The sequence below is a fragment of the Narcine bancroftii genome, chromosome 4 (assembly GCF_036971445.1).
Source record: "Narcine bancroftii isolate sNarBan1 chromosome 4, sNarBan1.hap1, whole genome shotgun sequence".
NCBI lineage: Eukaryota > Metazoa > Chordata > Chondrichthyes > Torpediniformes > Narcinidae > Narcine > Narcine bancroftii.
In genome coordinates this window covers 120,379,589-120,397,562 of record NC_091472.1, presented here as the reverse complement: position 1 = coordinate 120,397,562, position 17,974 = coordinate 120,379,589, and the positions used below count along the sequence as shown (strand labels likewise).

Here is a 17,974-nt window from a genome sequence, read left to right as displayed (position 1 = left end):
TTTCAAACTTTTCAAATCATTGTTCCCATGTGGTTAAAAGCAATTTCCACACAACAAACAGCAATGATAACAAAGAAAACTATAATGCCTCAAGTTTAATTACAGGCATAATATTGTGATGACTGGAACTGAAGGAAGGTGTCACAGTTTATAAAGTATGCACCCATGAAAACAACAAAGCCTATGATGTAAACCTGGATGGAAATAAGATGCAGAGATTTACCAGAATATTGCCTTGATTTGAAAATATGACATGAGGCGAGGTTAGCAGAGCTAGGGCTTTTCTCTTTCGAGTGAAGAAGGATCAGAGGGGACTTAATAGGTCTACAAGATTATGAGAGGTATAGATAAGGTCAGCACCTATAACCCAGGGCAGAAGAAGCAAACACCAGAGGACATCTGTATTAAGTGAAGGGAGAAAAGAATAGGGGAGAAATAAATTGTATAGAGAATGCATTGCCAGGAGTGGTTGTGGAGGCTGGAATAGGGGAATTTACCAGGATGTGGCCTGGATTTCAGGAAATGAGTTACAGGGAAAAGTTAAACAGGTTAGGACTTTATTCCCTGAAGAGTAGAAGAATGGGGAGTCACGTGATGGAGTAGTGGCCGGACGGTGAACTCCAGCCCTCTCCAGAAAAGTCGGAAAAAACAAAGGAAAACACAAAGGCACAGAAATAAAAGTTAAAGAAAAGTGAGTATAAAGGTGGAAAGAAGATGGCGACAAAAAAAGAAAAATCGAAATCAACGGTAAGAAGAGAGGAAGAGAAGACAACGGAGGAAGAAGGAGAAGGCCTTACGTGTTCGAAGAGGCCCGCGGTGGAGAGAGAAACCCGCTCCCTCAGGTCGGTAGAAAGTGGACTACAAAAATGGCTCGTTGAGCCAAGTAAAAGTGCGCAACCGCGCATAAAAAAAAACACACCGACGGGAGGGGTGACCAGCTGGGAAGTCGATCTCCACAGCCGGCAATGACAGCTGCAGAACACCTGCAGCAAGAAGAGAACACAGAAGACAATGAAAACAAGAAAGAAGAGAAGAAAAGGGCAACAAAGAAACAACAGATGGCTAACCCAGAGGAAGAAGAAGAGGAAGAGGAAGAGTACAGTGAAATAGAAGAAGAAAAGAAAGGCAAGATAAAGGATATACTTTCTCTTATTAAAGAAAACATGGAGTCATTTAAAGAATGGCAAACACAGGAATTTAATGATTTAAGAAGAAGAATAAACAACACAGAAGAGAAAATGAATAAAATAGATATGACCTTAACAGAAATGGGAAAAAAAATGGACAAGATGGAAGAGCAGGAAGCAGCAGTAGAAATGGAGGTAGAAGACTTAAAAAAGAAATTAGAGGAATCTAATAAAAAAGTTATAGAGACACAAGAACTGTTAGCTCAGAAAATAGATATAATGGAAAATTATAACAGAAGAAATAACAAAAAGATAGTGGGCCTTAAGGAAGATGAAGAAGGCAAGAATATGAGAGAGTTTATAAAAGATTGGATTCCTAGGATCCTAGGATGTCCAGAACTACAGCAAGAAATGGAAATAGAAAGGGCACATAGAGCATTGGCCTTTAAACCACAACCACAACAAAAACCAAGATCTATTTTAGTAAAATTCCTAAGATATACTACAAGAGAAAAGGTACTGGAGAAGACAATGGAAAAAGTAAGAGAGGGCAACAAGCCACTGGAGTACAAAGGGCAAAAAATCTTCATTTATCCAGATATAAGTTTTGAACTCCTAAAGAAGAGAAAGGAGTTCAATACAGCAAAGGCGATTTTATGGAAGAAAGGATATAAATTTAGACTAAAGCATCCAGCGATATTGAAAATATTTATTCCAGGACAACAAAACAGACTATTCTCGGATCCAGAAGAAGCACGAAAATTTGCAGAACAATTACAAAATAGACTGAGGGATGAAGACGTGTAATGAGAGTAAAAATGACCACGATTTATATGTATGTGGGTAAAGAGGTATAAGTGTGTATATGTATAATGTGCATAAGTGAATGTATCTGTATTTAGAGAAAAATATAGATAGTATAGACAAGAATTAATAAGGGAAGGAAAGGGAATAGAGGGAATAAGGAGGGAACTAAAAGAGTGACCTTTGTTACATATGAAAAGTGAAATCTTTTCTGGGGGGGGCTGGGTGGGGAGGAGTTGCGGTCACTGCAAAATCAGCTGATGCTTGCGAGTGAATTCGCAAACCCAAATGGAGAGGGGAGATGTGGTTGTCCGACAAGGGATAAAGGACAACTCAGGAGGGGAAGGGGAGATTGGGGCTAAAGAAGTTTTAAATAGGAGAATAAGGAAAATGTTTGATGTTTTAGGAATGTTGTCTTATAAAGGGTTTAAAATAAGAAAACAGAAATGGAAAAGGAGGAAAGGTAATGATGGAAAAACGGAAAGGGAAGATAAACAAAGTATAAAATGGCTACGTTGAACTATATGACTTTAAATATTAATGGAATACATAACCAAATTAAAAGGAAGAAACTGCTAAATTTACTGAAAAAAGAAAAAATTGATATAGCATTTGTGCAAGAAACACACTTAACTGAATTGGAGCACAAGAAATTAAAGAGAGATTGGGTAGGACATGTAACAGCAGCATCGTATAATTCAAAAGCAAGAGGAGTGGCTATATTAATTAGTAAAAATGTGCCATTTAAAATAGAAGAGGAAATAATAGATCCAGCAGGGAGATATGTAATGATAAAATGTCAGATATATTCGGAGTTTTGGAATCTACTCAGTGTATATTCACCTAACGAAGAAGATCAAAAGCTTATGCAAGATATCTTTTTGAAGATAGAAAATACGCAAGGGAACATATTAATAGGAGGAGATTTCAACCTGAACTTGGATTCAAATATGGATAAAACTGGGAAAAAAATTAACAGAAAGAACAAAGTAAGCAAATTTATACTTAAATCAATGGAAGAAATGCAACTTTTGGATATATGGAGGAAACAACACCCAAAAGAAAAGGAATATTCATATTACTCGGCTAGACATAAAACATACTCAAGAATAGAGCTATTTTTGTTATCAGCTAGTATGCAAGATAGAGTAAGAAAAACAGAATATAAAGCTAGAATACTATCGGACCATTCACCCTTAATATTGACAGTAAAGCTAGAGGACATCCCTCCAAGAATGTATAGATGGAGATTAAACCCCATGTTACTTAAAAGGCAGGTTTTTAGAGAATTTATTGAAAAACAAATAAAAATGTATTTTGAAATAAATACAGAATCAGTGGAAGATAAGTTTATACTATGGGATGCAATGAAAGCATTCATTAGAGGGCAAATAATAAGTTATGTAACCAAGATGAAGAAGGACTATAATCAGGAAACAGAGCAGTTGGAAAGGGAAATAGTAAATATAGAAAAAAAATTAGCATTGAAGGAAGATACAACTAAAAGAAGAGAATTGGCGGATAAAAAAATAAAATATGAAACACTACAAACATATAAGGTGGAGAAGAATATAATGAAGACAAAACAGAAATATTATGAACTGGGTGAAAAAACGCACAAAATCCTAGCATGGCAGCTTAAGACAGAACAAGCTAAGAAAATGGTATTGGCATCAAGGAAAAAAGACAAACAAATTACATATAATCCAAAAGAAATTAAGGAAAACTTTAGAGAATTCTATGAACAATTATACCGAACTGAAAACGAAGGGAAAGAAGGGAAAATAGATGAATTTCTGACTAAAATTGAACTACCAAAACTACAAATAGAGGAACAAAATAAATTAACAGAACCATTTGGAATAGTAGAAATACAAGAGATAATAAAAAAATTACCAAATAATAAGACACCAGGAGAGGATGGATTCCCAATAGAATTCTACAAAACATTTAAAAACTTATTAATTCCGCCCCTCCTGGATGTAATCAACCAGATTGATGAAACACAAAGCTTACCAGATTCATGCAAAACAGCAATAATTACAGTAATACTAAAGCAAGCGAAAGATCCACTCTCACCAGCGTCATATAGACCAATATCTTTACTAAACACAGATTATAAGATAATAGCTAAACTATTAGCAAACAGATTAGCAGAGCATGTACCGAAAATGGTAAATTTAGACCAAACTGGATTTATCAAAAAAAGATGCACAACAGACAATATTTGTAAATTTATTAACTTAATTCATGCAGTAGAAGGAAATAAAGCACCTGCAGTAAGCAGTTGCTTTAGACGCAGAGAAGGCCTTTGACAGAGTAGAATGGAATTATTTGTTCAAAGTATTGCAAAAATTCAGTTTACCGGAGAAGTATATTAATTGGATTAAAGCATTATATAAGGGACCATTAGCGAAAGTGACAGTAAATGTATCAAAGCAATTTAACTTAAGCAGGTCAACGCGGCAGGGATGCCCACTATCACCTTTATTGTTTGCGTTAGCTATAGAACCACTAGCAGAATTGATAAGAATAGATAATAATATAAAAGGAATAAAAATAAAAGACAAGGAATATAAAATCAGTCTATTTGCAGATGATGTTATAGTGTACTTAACAGAACCAGAACTATCAATAAAAGAATTATATAAGAAATTGAAGGAATATGGAGAAGTGTCGGGTTACAAGATAAACGTAAATAAAAGTGAAGCAATGCCTATGAATAATGCGGATTTCTCAAAATTTAAGAAGGAATCTCCATTTAGATGGCAAATGCAGGCAATAAGATACCTAGGTGTACAAATAAACAAAAATCTCGGCCAACTATATAAACTCAATTATTATCCACTAATGAAAAAATTACAGGACGATTTAGAGCATTGGAAAGATTTACCACTAACACTAATAGGAAGGATAAACTGTATTAAAATGAACATTTTTCCAAGGATATTATACTTATTTCAGGCATTGCCAATACAACTGACAGAAAAATTCTTCAAGGAGTTGAAGAAAATAATAAGGAAATTTTTATGGAGAGGGGGGAAACCGAGGATAGCACTAGATAAATTAACAGAATGGTATAAACAAGGAGGCTTACAATTGCCAAACTTTAAAAATTATTATAGAGCCGCACAATTAAGATACCTATCAGATTTTTATCAAACAAGGGAAAAACCAGACTGGACGAGATTAGAATTAGATAAAATAGGGGCAAAGATACCTGAACACATATTATATAAATGGGATGAAAAATTGGTACAACATACAAGTTCTCCAGTATTACATCATCTCCTCAATATTTGGAAGAAGATTCATGTAGAAAGAAATAAAACAAATCATCAATTACCAAAACTAATATTGACGCAAAACAAGTTACTCCCTTTTACAACAGATAACCTTTCCTTTAGAGAATGGGAAAAAAAAGGGATTAAAAGAATAGAAAATTGTTTTTCAGGAAATAGATTCTTATCCTTTGAACAAATGAAAGATAAGTACAATATAACTCAAGATACAGCGCTGGCATATTACCAATTGAGATCCTACTTGAAGGATAAATTAGGAAGCAGTTTGAGTTTGCCAGAGGCAAGTAACCTTGAATATGTGATTACAGATACAATGATAATCAAAAGATTTATAACAAATATGTATATTAAACTGCAAGAAAAGGAGAATGAGGAAACAAATGGTAAAACTAAACAAAAATAGGAACAAGATTTAAATATAAAGATAAAGAAGGAAACATGGGAGAAATTATGTTCTGGAACGATGAGAAATATAATAAATACGAGGCTATGTATGATACAATATAACTGGATACACAGACTATACATTACACCGCAAAAGTTAAATAAATGGGACCCAACAGTATCTGATAGATGTTTTCGATGTAAAAAAGAAATGGGAACAACAATTCATGCAATCTGGACATGTGAGAGAGTAGAAAAAGTTTGGGAAGATCAGATATTAAATAAAATAACAGAAAACAATATACCAAAGAATCCAGAGATCTTTCTCCTAAGTAACATAAAAAACAAAGAATTTGGAATTGATTTGGAGGATGCACAAAAAAGATTTGTTAAGATAGCTCTAGCCGTAGCAAAAAAATGTATTATGTCAACCTGGAAATTGGAAGATAATTTGAAAATACAACAATGGTATATAGAAATGAATAAATGTATTCCATTAGAAAAAATAACATATAGTTTAAGAAATAATATTGAAATATTCGAACAAATATGGGAGCCTTACATTAAATACAATAGCGAAAACCTACCGGGGACAATCATTACCTAAGTTGATGGAAGGAGAAGGAAAGAAAAGAATGGACTCAGTAGAATTTCTGGTGTATTTTTGTTGAGTGACAACATTGTCTGACTGGTTTAATGTATCCTAGATTGTTTTCCTTAAATGGATGGGGGGGGAGGGGGGTAGGGGGGGTGGGTTGGGAGAAGGGAGGAGAAAATGTCACTGTATATGTGTGAAAAGGAAAAAGTGTGCATCATGACTAATGTGATTTATGGTGTGAAAAATAAAAAATTAAAAAAAAAGAGTAGAAGAATGAGTAAAGATTTGATATAGAGATATTTAAAATTATGAGGGATCTTAGCAGAGAGTTAATGTAGGTTATAGAGTTTTTCCACTGAGGGTAGGTGAGGTACAAACCAGAGAATGTGGGTTAAGGGTGAACAGGGAAAGGTTTAGAGGGATCATTAAGGGGAACTTCTTCACAGAGAGAGTGGTGGGAGTGTGAAACGAACTGCCAGCTGAAGTGGTGAATGTGGGCTCAATTTTAATTATTTTTTTTAAGAAGAATTTGGACAGATACACAATGGAAGACTATTGTCAGAGGGACGAAGTAGAATAATAGGAGTGAAGGGCCTGTTTCTGTGCTGTGTTGTTCTATAGTTCTCATGGATGAAAGAAAAATAGAGGGTTACGATTGATGTAGGGAGGGTTTAGATTTTTTTTGGTAGGTATATATGGGTTGCCACAACATCGTTGTTTGAGGAAGAAATTTAAAAAAGAAACTGGCTTTTTTTTAAATGATGTGATAGAAAGAGTGACCTTCCTCCAAGTCAAGACTCTATTCTGGCCTTTCCTTAATCCCAGGAAGGACTAAGGGGTCATTCACAACAATGAGGCAATATCCAAGATTCAATTTATTGTCATGTAATAAAGACAATGCAATATTACACAGTATTTGTTTATGTCTGACGTAAGGCAGACATATTCACCATCAGCAGAAATTGCCTGAAGCACAGTCAGAGAAAGAAGCAAAACAGAGTCACCCCCCACCCCCAGAGTCACTGTATCTGTGGATTGGCCTCCAATGCTTCCGGAGCCCCCACAGCCACACAAGAGTCCAGTCCAAACCATCAGCAGCCCGAGCTCCAAATCAACTCAATCAGGAAACCTTCAGCATCCTCTCACATCCAGTTCCGATACCTGGTATCCCTTCAGTTAGACAAGCCAATCTCTAGCAGTCCACAGCCCATTGTGAATCCTTTGACTATGGTCGCCAACAGCCTACAGCCTGCATGGGGTCACCAAATGCTCGCTGCTTGTGTGTTTCTTCAACTGCAGAACCTTCATTGGTCTGACGCCATTGTCACTTTCCCATGGCTTATCTCTTCTGCTTCTCCTTTTCAAATGGGGGAGTTGTTCTCCCCATTTTCTGGTTGCCTGTGCCAGTCCTCTGCTTTCCCAGAGTCTGAAACCCCTCATTCCTGATGTGCCACCAGAGGCGCATCATAGCCACCGCCATCTTGAGGGCAGACCTCACAGTCACAGGATTTTTAAATAAAATTACCATTGGATCCATTGACAGACCATTTAAAGACTGTACATAGCTGACTTCATTTGGACTGGAAAGATTGAGCACATGGGAGTGCTGTCTCTCCACTCCCTACTCTTCGCAGGACCCCATCTGCAGCTCCGGCAGTGCTGCCATCTTCATCCTCATTTAGGCTATTTAATGATACAAAGGGTCTTAAATTTCTATTAAAAGCCATTTTATAGAGAAAATTACAATCAGAAGTTTCAGGAAGAAAATTACATGCCCATTCCAGCACGGTTACAAGAGAACACAAGTCATGGACTATACCCAAAAAAAATCACTATTTAAAAAAAAACTGGCAAGAGAAGCTTACCTTTCATGTGATACAAAGTGTCCCTCAGCATTTTAAACACCACAACATAAAGAGGATCACTGAAGTTTCGATAGTACAGGTCCAAATTAGGATTTGCCTAAATGTCAAGGTAAAAATGATTTTTATGCATATTTTGGCAATCAAACATATTTACTTTTATTCAGCAGGAATTTTTAAAATCTAATGTCAGGAATCTTTCCTGAAATTTATATTCAAAATAGTTTTCAAATGCGAAGAAGATACTGTGTATGAAATCTCACACATAGTTAGTTCATTCTGCCTTTAATAGGTTTTTGAACTATCCAATGACACCCACCCCAATTCTTCACAGGTAGTGTGCAATGTTTTTTCCTTTCCAACTATGAAATCTCTTTTCCCTCGCCTTAAGGAAAGTGTTGGACCTTTACCTCAATAATCTCTGTCAATGTTGAATCCAGTGCCTTTAAAACTGCCTCAGCCACAATGCGCTTAACCTAGGGGAAGAAACATAGAAATGCATTTAGTTAATGAATTTCACAATCCAATGATCAGATCTGTGGCAACCATTGATCATTTTGCCCACAGTTGGCTGTTTCCATGATGGTGACATTAGACCAGACAGAAACCGAGCCTACATAGGGACATGCTGACTTAATTGAGAAACTTCCCCGATTATAGAATATCTATTGTATTTTTATGTCAAAAAAGAAAAAAAAAACAAGAAATTTGTTTCACAACTGCACTGCTACAAATATCAGAAGTTAAACTAAGAGTTTATTTTTTGTTTAGAGTCCAGGGAAGTATAAACTCAGTTGAGAATAGTGAGAGCATTTTCCAGCAGCTTCATTGTCTCTTATTCAGCCTTGACATTTTGTCTGGAATGTTAATTGGTTTAATCTGTGTCTTATTCTCCAGATTACAGAAAAGTGCACTCATTCTTCCGATTAGATCTATTCAAAAAGAAAAAACGTGGTAGGGTATGGCAAAAGTATGAGTTAAGACAGTAGAGTTTAGAAGCAGCCGATGAGCTTGTCTTTCCAAACAATGGAACACAAGAAGCTAATAAAAAAAATATAAATCTTATTTTAGTATCAAAGAACAATACAGCACAAGAACAGATCCCAATTTTTCCTATCCCTGACGAACGGATCTGGCAAGAAATGTCGCTTGCCTTTTACTTCCTATGGACGCTGCATAACCTGCTGAGTTTCTCCAGCACTTTTGTGCAATATACTTAAAATCAGAGGGCAAAGGTTTCAGAAGAGAGGAAAGTGGTCTTAAAGGTGTCTGAGGGTTAAATTTCTCACTTAAATTTAGTTGGTATCTGAAAATGAACTGCCAGAGGAGGTGGTGGAGGCAAGAGGAGTACATCAAGAGGTATCTGGACAACACACAAGGAATAGGGAATTAATGCAGCAAGACATAGAAAGATATTGAATTACCGCAGGCAAATGGGATTAGTATAGATAGGCAATAATGATGGGCACAGTCATAGTGGGCAGTTTCTATGCCGTATCATTCTATGACTATATAAAAATCTATGCCAGAAGGTTTACTACAATGGGAGGAATGAATAAAATTTGGAGTAAGAAAAAACATACCATTTGAAGCAGCTGTTGGAGGTTTTCAAGTGGAATGTGAAATTCTTTTGTATTGCAACCAGTAAACAATGGAGAGACTGAAAAACTCGAACTTATAGTTGAAAAGTAATAGTGGGGATCCAAAGCACTGCCATCTGGTAGATACGAACCTAGAAGACAAAAAGCTAATGACTTCTGGTTTTCCTAAACACAAACTATCTTAATCACTTCCCTACTAATAAGTCATTATTTAACACAACTGCAAGAAAGAAAATGCATTTGCAATAAAAAGCTATTGGACCATTTCAGAATTACAAGTCCTGCCAGCATTAGCTATTTAGCTATATCCCATGAACATTTTTTTCCTGAAATCAATGAAAGTACATACAATACAAGACCCTCAATCAGTTTGTGATGTCTCTGCTTGCTCCTTGGTAGTCTTAATTTTAAGATGTCTATCTATTGATAACACAGAATTCTAATGACACCATGGTTAAGTGAAAACACACAAATGCTGGAGAAACTCAGAAGGTCAAACAGTGTCTTTATGTAGCAAAGGTAAAGATACATCACCAACGTTTCGGGCTTGATGATATATATTCACACACACACACACACACACACACACACACACACACACACACACACACACACACACACACACACACACACACACACACACACACACACACAACTACTAATACTATGAAATCTTCCTCAGCTGATTTTGATCAAATGAAAATAATTCCAAAATTTCAAATATCTTCCCACATCTAAAGCTTAATACCTTTGGCAAATCCTGCAATTAATAGAGCCACTTAGAATGCATTATGGTTTTAACACATCTTCCAGGACTCCAAAAACTGTTCAATGAGCGAATCATCAAATGCCATCAATTCCAATATTCTGTTCCTATCCTTGAACTTGCTTTCCTCCTGTATCATGCTCTTTAGAACTACAAATTTCATCTGACAATTGACATACATCCTCCAAGTTGGTGACTTCAACAATTCTTCCTTTTGTCTTGCCTATTTGCCTTTGATATTTGCTGTCTTTAATTAAATGCATTTTGAAATGTACAGAAATTTGATCTTAAATTTAATTGATTATTCACATCACCACCATGCGGAAAAAAAAGGTGGCACTACTGTAACAGAAGCAATGTCGCCAGTGCAGAACCAGGAGAGCGGGGAACAGAAACAGTACTGCACCACAGGGTTCTACTGCCCGGGTATTATGCCAAGAGCTCTGGACAGGCTTTAAACAGTCTGTTGGAGGAGATAATGGTGCTTTTTTTTTTACATCCTGGAACCACAGAGGTCTGAGCTGAAGGACAGCACCTATTCTGGGCAGCGTACCATGAGGGGTTGGAGACTCTGGAGGAGGAACAGACATCTGCAGAGTGCCAGAAATGAGAACACCCCCATTGAAGAGAAGCATGGGAGACAACTCTACAGCGAAGGTAAGCACAGTAGTGGATCACCGAGGGGCTCAGCAGCTGAAGGACCCATAGAGGCAGCAGGTGACTTACAGTCAAAGGACACACAGGCGGTGGGCTGCTGGCAACGTGGCCAAAGAACTCACTCCAGGCTGCGGGTTGTTAGAGACTCATGGGAAGCAGGCAATGGAACTGGAATTAAAGAGGGTGCTGAGGGCAAGAAGGGTTCTCGAAGGGCCTGAGGCCCTGAAAGCTTCCTGATCACATCAGTGGTGAACACTGTGTCTCTGAAGGGTCCCGCATTTGGATCTCTTTCTCTTATTGTTAGGAGTGACAGGCAATGCTCATGGTGATTCTTTGTTTGACTTAGGGGAGGCAAAAGTGGAGGTACCTCAAATTTATTACATTATTTGTATTATTACATGACAATAAAAGGAACCTTGAACCTCTTTTTAAAAAGGCACACAAATGGTGGCACTGAGTACATTTTAACTAGTCAAAAATGAAAAACACCGTCAATGCTGGAAATATGAAATAAAAACAATAAATACTAGAAACATTCAACAGGTCAGGCATCAATAGGAAGAAAAACAGAATCAATTTCAACTCTGCACAGATGCTGCCTGATACATAGAATAGTTTTCATTTAAAGAAAATGCTGCAAAAATTGTATCACTTTCCTTGCCTTCAAAGTATTGCAAATTGGTCCCTCCAGGTGAGCAAGGAGCAGCAGTTAAACGTTCAGGACTCCCCTGTGAATGAATAAAAGAACCAAGTGAGTGCATGGAAATTCTGCATTTCAGAGTAGAGTTTAGTTCATTGTCATGGGCTTAATTTTCAAAAAATGAAGAGAAATGCTTAATTTTGCATGCTATCTAGGCAGACCATAAAATAAAAATTAATTTATATATATATATATATATATAAAAAATAAAAAAAAATCGCACTCTCCAACAATTTCAAATGTAAACATCCACAGAAAACCATACGGCAAGTAAACAGGTAAAGAGCTTAATCGTGGTATTGTCCAAACTATAATAGAAGCAAAACAAAACTATAAAGGATGATGATGAATTGATTGTGCTGACATCAGTTTCAATGCACAGGATTCAATTCTGGACACTAAAGTGAATGTACAGTAAAACCCCTGGTATGCAGCACCTTTGGGATTGGTAGATGCCAGATAAATGTATTTTGAAACTTACTCTTACAATGCCAAACTAATACCCCTGCATTAAGAATAAACAGTTTAAAAGACAAAAGAACATACTGAACTTGCATTGAATAAACTTCACTTGCATAAATATATAAACCTTAAAGCACTTTATTTTCAGTCAGGATTTTTGAAAACATTTAACCATCACTACATTTGCAGGATTCCTGCCCCCCCCCCTCCCCCACCACTTCCAAAAAACAAACAGTAACATTGGAGATAATCAAACCCCACCCCTGCCCATGTTTAGAGATAAATTATCTCCTTATCCCTGCTAAGTAAAAGTTTAAGAGTCACCCCAACAGCAAGTGGCATCAACCAGCTCTTCATCTTGGGAGACACCATTTTATTCAAACACAACTTTATTTAAAGAAGTTTCTACAAGCAAAGCACAACAACCAAGACACTCCACTGGCTGAATATTTGCTCCCATCTTTACCAAAGGTTTATGTGATACTTCAGAGAACATTTACTTTGACAATTTTAAACATTTATCTTTTGTCTATTATTTTGTTCTTATTTAATTTTTTTTAATCTTCCTCGATTTTTTTGATGGTTGCTTAAGGCTAACAATTGCTTATCCAGATACCAAGGGTTTTACTGTATTAGAATTATGAAATTACGTTAGCAACAGGACGCATGATTACATCATGTAGGGGGGGGAAGAATTCTTTCTCAATTGCCATGAGAGCTTATGTTAATTGCTTCCACAATAGCAAGGAAAACATCAAAAGGCTTTTTAAAAAAAAAGCAATTTAAACCACTTCTCTAAAGTTTGCACCTTTAATTTTGATCAGAGTGAAAGGTTGCCACTTTACAAAAATAACACCAATCGCCACATCTAGTTTTAAATAATTTTAACCTGGGAGACGTTCGTCACACTGTTGGTTTTCTGTCGCAAGCTATCGCATGATTGGCAGACGGTCAACAGGGAGCTGGGTAGGATCGATCGAAAATCATTGAAAGATCGCCGCCTCAGTCCTTCCATCTCGCTCGGAACCTTGGGTGACTGTACCGTTATTTTGGGAAACAGCTTTGAAAGAAGTGATTCGTCTGTGTAACTGTAACGACCAAATGCTCTTCCTATGCCAATCAAACATGGCACTGTGAATCTGCACATGTTTTCTGCACAAGACAAGAACCATTAGTGCTATCAAGCTAATCAAAAGAATATAATCGTTATTTAGGTTTCCAGTTATAGTTTTTAAAAAAGTGAGATTTAGCTGCAAAATCCTGTCACATTATTTGTAGCATAAAAGGAATGCTCAGATTTGGTCTTGAACTTAACAACTAATAATTTTTTTTAAATTTAGAGATACAAATGGAGTAACAAGACCTTCCGACCCACGAGCCCATGCTGCCCAATTACACCCATGTGACCAATTAAAACGAGTAACCCATACGCCTTTGGAACATGGCAGGAAACCAGAGCACCCAGAGGAAACCCACATGGTCATAGGAAAACAGACAAACCCCTTCCTGACAGTGCTGGATTTGAATCCAAGTTGCTGGCACTGTTACAGCATTGGGCTAACTGCTGTGCCTCCTGAATAAATGGGCAGTAATTTGATGCAGAATTACAAAATGCACACTTTTGAACATGCATTGAGCTATTTGTAATATTGGGGGTTAGAAGCAAATAATAAGCCTGGTAATCAAGTATAGTTCAGATGAGCCTAAATCAGGAGATTTTGATAGCAAAAGTACATTTTAACATTGCTCACCTGTAATGGAACTTTGTAGGGAAGACACCATTAGTCCCTCTGGTCTACCCTTCAATGCCATGCATCAATTTTCTTCTTGTGATTTTCTGTATAATCCCTTTTTCCAACTGAAATTAATCCAGTCTTATTTTTTAAAAATCTACTATTGCTCTTTGTTCCCCTAGCACCGTTGAAGATCATTGATATTCCACCAATGAAGATCTCGTAATCAGGGAGAGAAAGATGATATTCACAAAAAAAACCTTAAAACCCATGATGGTCGCTAAAATGTCAAATTTTCTCCTCAACTAAGAACCAGTTTTCTGACAGAACATTAAATCCACTCTTTGATACTATGGCTTTTAAGGAGCTGATCACAAAGTCATAGATAACGGAACAGGCCTTTCAGCCCAACTTGTCCGTGCGGACGTAGGTGGCATTCTGGCAAGTCCCATTTACCTGCATTCTGTTCCTAACTTTCTCATCCCTTCTGCATACATCTGTTCAATGATCCAGGTGTTCAACAGGCTCAATGGCCTGTGGAACTTCTGGGGATTTAACTAAATATATTTTTACACCTTTAATCCTACCATTATGGACCAACTCTTGAATCAACTTCTTTGCACCAATGAATTATTTTACACTAATTGTGAAGAAGGGCTTCTTGATGGTAGCTTTAGGAGTACCTTTATCCTGAGTCTGAGGTGCCAGACACATTCCCAACAACACTTCCATTACATCCAATATAGCCTTCAGAATCTGTAAAATAAAATAATTTAAAAAGTACCCTAAATGGGAAGATTTTGAGAGTGTTCAATTTAAAAAAGGCATCTTATACTTTGAAATGTGTATGATATAAAAATCAAATCACTTAGAATGAACAAAATTTTATTCAAAATTTACCATTGAAAAATCAAAGTACAAAAGCAAAGAACAAGGTAGTACTCAATGAAGACAATTAGATGAAAGCAATTCTGAATTAATCACATCTATAAACATAGGTAACTAAAAGGTATATGCTCTATTCTTCGAACAACAGAAAATAAATAATATTTGAACTGTTTAATATCATTATAATTATTACTGTGAATTAGAGAATTTTTAAAAATTGTATAGCATGACCTAATTCAAATATTTAGGAGTTACAGCTGCAGGAATTCCTAACAAAAGTAATTTTCCAGAAGTATCAGAGCAATGTCTTACCTGTACTCTTAATGTAGATTCTTTCTGAGCTACATCAAAAAGTAGAGTCACTAAACAAAAGCTGAAGTTTTCAGCAACAGGAAGTTTTCCTGCAAGGTAGAAACAAAAAAGTAATATTTAAAGTTTCTCTTCAACAGCTTTCCATTTGGAAGTGATATGGATACTCAACACAAGGGAACAAAAAAAAATTCATATAACAACACTGGACAACACAGACTTTGCTTCTCCCATGAACATGCAATACACAAAAATTCTGGAGTAACTCAGTCACACAGCATTCACAGGAAACAAAGGGTAACCAATGTTTTGGGCCTGGGATGAAGGGCCCAAGCCAAAAATATTGGTTACTCTTTACTTCCTATGCACGCTGCGTGACCTGCTGAATTTCTCCTGCATTTTTGTGTATTGCATTTGACTCCAACATCTGCAGACTTTTTAAAAAAAGACATATAGCATGTTAGGCCTTCTGGCACACGAGCCCATGGTGCCCAATTGCACGCAATTAATCTACAACCTCTGTTTGTACTGTTACGATCCCAAAGGACCCCAAAACCCAGCAACAGTAGATATACACCACGACAAGTAGTTACTTAAACAAAAGTTGTTTCAATTATCTTTAAACATGAAAACAGAATCAAACTTTAACTTATCACTATTAACTTAACTACCCAACTTAACCCCCTTCTAATGCTAAGCGCACATGTATGTAATGTGCATGTAAATTTACGAAAAGTTATTTGGTTCACAGTTCAATCTCACTTTTCATTCTTCCAAGTTCTCTGGTTGCAGGGATTTCTAATACTATGCACAGAATTTAACATGTATAAAGTTCACCAGGCTTTGGTGCTCAAAAGGTAAATGTTTACCACTCCAGGAAGGTTCTTGTAGGGTTTGCAGAGAGAGATTTGTTGTTCCAGGATTTCCAAAATTGAGGTACCACCATTAGTCACCTCAATATCTTGCTGATGAAACTTCCCCATCAGGGTTCTCCAGATGATAACCTCTTTCTTTTAGTCTAACACAGAGTTCCTTTCTGTTCCTCTTATTCCAAGAGAAACATCAGACAGATACCACTTCCAGCTGTCCGCCACTCTGGAGCTTCTGTTTCAGTTCCAACAAGCTTCCAACACACCTGGCTTGTTTCAGGTGTGTCTCTCTCTCCATCTGAGATTCAAACTGGAAGCCACATGTCCTTCTCTCTCGCTTGCAAAACCCCTTCCTTCTAAAAATTCATTGGCCCATTTCCTTTGGAGTTATGAAACCGTGCACATAACGAGTCAATTAGGTATGATTAAAAAGTGGTTTTTAACTTTTTCTTTTCTCTCACATACTACCTTAAGTAATCCCTTACTAATCGCAGAGCTTCTAGTCTTCTAGTCCATCTGTTGTTTTAGGTAAACAAACCTCTCAATGACCTCTAAGTGAGCACTTTGCAGAGAGGTCAAAAGCCTTGCAAAAAGGTCCAACACAGACAACCTGACTCCGGTTGTTCTTCCAAGACAATAGCCTATTCATTTCATGACATCATTTCAATTAGCACCTACTTGTGAAATGTGCATAGCATTCTCCATAGTTTCCATAGATCTGTTTTAAAGTGTGTGTATGTATGTAACCTACTCTAATTTTATCAATTTATCTTCCAAAAACATCTCAAAATATTCCATCACAGTACATAGACATGCAGAGAGCATTCAAACTCCTTACAGACAATGCAGGATTCAAACCTGGACCACCAGCGCTTTACGCTAACCATGCTTTTCTGTTTAACAGCATTTATTCTATGATTTTTTAAAAAATTCATTTCCTAAAATAATTTGCACATTTCATCCTCTATCCCAGTGGTTTTCAAACTGCCCCCTAAACTCACATTCCACCTTAAGCAATCCCTATGCCATAAGTGCTCTGTAATTAGTAAGGAACTGCTTAAGGTGGTATGTGAGTGGGACGGAAAGATTGAGAATCATAGCTCTAGATTCAATTGTTACTGAAACATTTTGCTTGAGAAAAATTCATTGGCCCATTTCCTTTGGAGTTATGAAACCGTGCACATTACGAGTCAATTAGGTACGATTAAAAAGTGGTTTTTAACATTTTCTTTTCTCTCACATACTACCTTAAGTAATCCCTTACTAATCGCAGAGCTCTTATGGCATAGGGATTACTTAAGGAGGAATGTGAGTTTAGGGGAACAGTTTGAAAACCACTGCTCAATCCCATCCAACTGCTTTATTTCCATTAATTCAATTTTAATCTACTGATGGCTGTGTCACTTTCCCATACTAAAGTGGATACGGAAGAAGTACAATTCCTCCACCTTCTTTGTGTCCATGTTGATGCAAGTACAGAAACCACAACAAAGTTAGCCACAAGGAACAAGACAATGTCAGATTGTTCAGTCAACCATAAATGGAATTAAAAATAAAAGCTTAATTTAGGTCCTTGTCTCAATATTTTATCAAAATGGTTGCCCTAATTAAAAAAGATTGTGCCCTGGATGCAGTTAATGCATAACTACAGAAGCTTAGTTACACAGTTTAAGCTATATTATACCAACTGTAAAGTTTCTGAACATCATATATACAAATTGACAGAAGGAGCAGTAATAACTATTTTAACCCAAAGGAGTCCTCATTAAATCTATATTTTAGTAATTATAACAGGGTTATAACAGCATTACCTCGATTTTTTCTCCCCGAGCTATCTTCAATCCATTGGACTTTAGGCAATCCTTTAAGGAGCCGGAGCAAGTAAGGAACCACAGTGTCTTTATGCTGTGAG

General features: G+C 36.7%; 1 protein-coding gene across 4 annotated transcripts in view; it reads right to left on the bottom strand.

Moving 5' to 3' along the window:
* Positions 1–17,974, bottom strand: part of pi4kab (phosphatidylinositol 4-kinase, catalytic, alpha b) — a 162,684-nt gene that overhangs the window by 143,364 nt on the left and 1,346 nt on the right. For all 4 annotated transcript variants that reach the window (XM_069932626.1, XM_069932623.1, XM_069932624.1 and 1 more), the window contains exons 3-10: positions 17,874–17,967; positions 15,197–15,285; positions 14,680–14,752; positions 13,153–13,415; positions 11,763–11,829; positions 9,661–9,809; positions 8,488–8,553; positions 8,081–8,177 (exon numbers count right to left, since the gene is read on the bottom strand). In XM_069932626.1, coding sequence (XP_069788727.1) covers positions 8,081–8,177; positions 8,488–8,553; positions 9,661–9,809; positions 11,763–11,829; positions 13,153–13,415; positions 14,680–14,752; positions 15,197–15,285; positions 17,874–17,967 — 898 coding nt within the window. The remainder of the gene's footprint in view (positions 1–8,080; positions 8,178–8,487; positions 8,554–9,660; positions 9,810–11,762; positions 11,830–13,152; positions 13,416–14,679; positions 14,753–15,196; positions 15,286–17,873; positions 17,968–17,974) is intronic.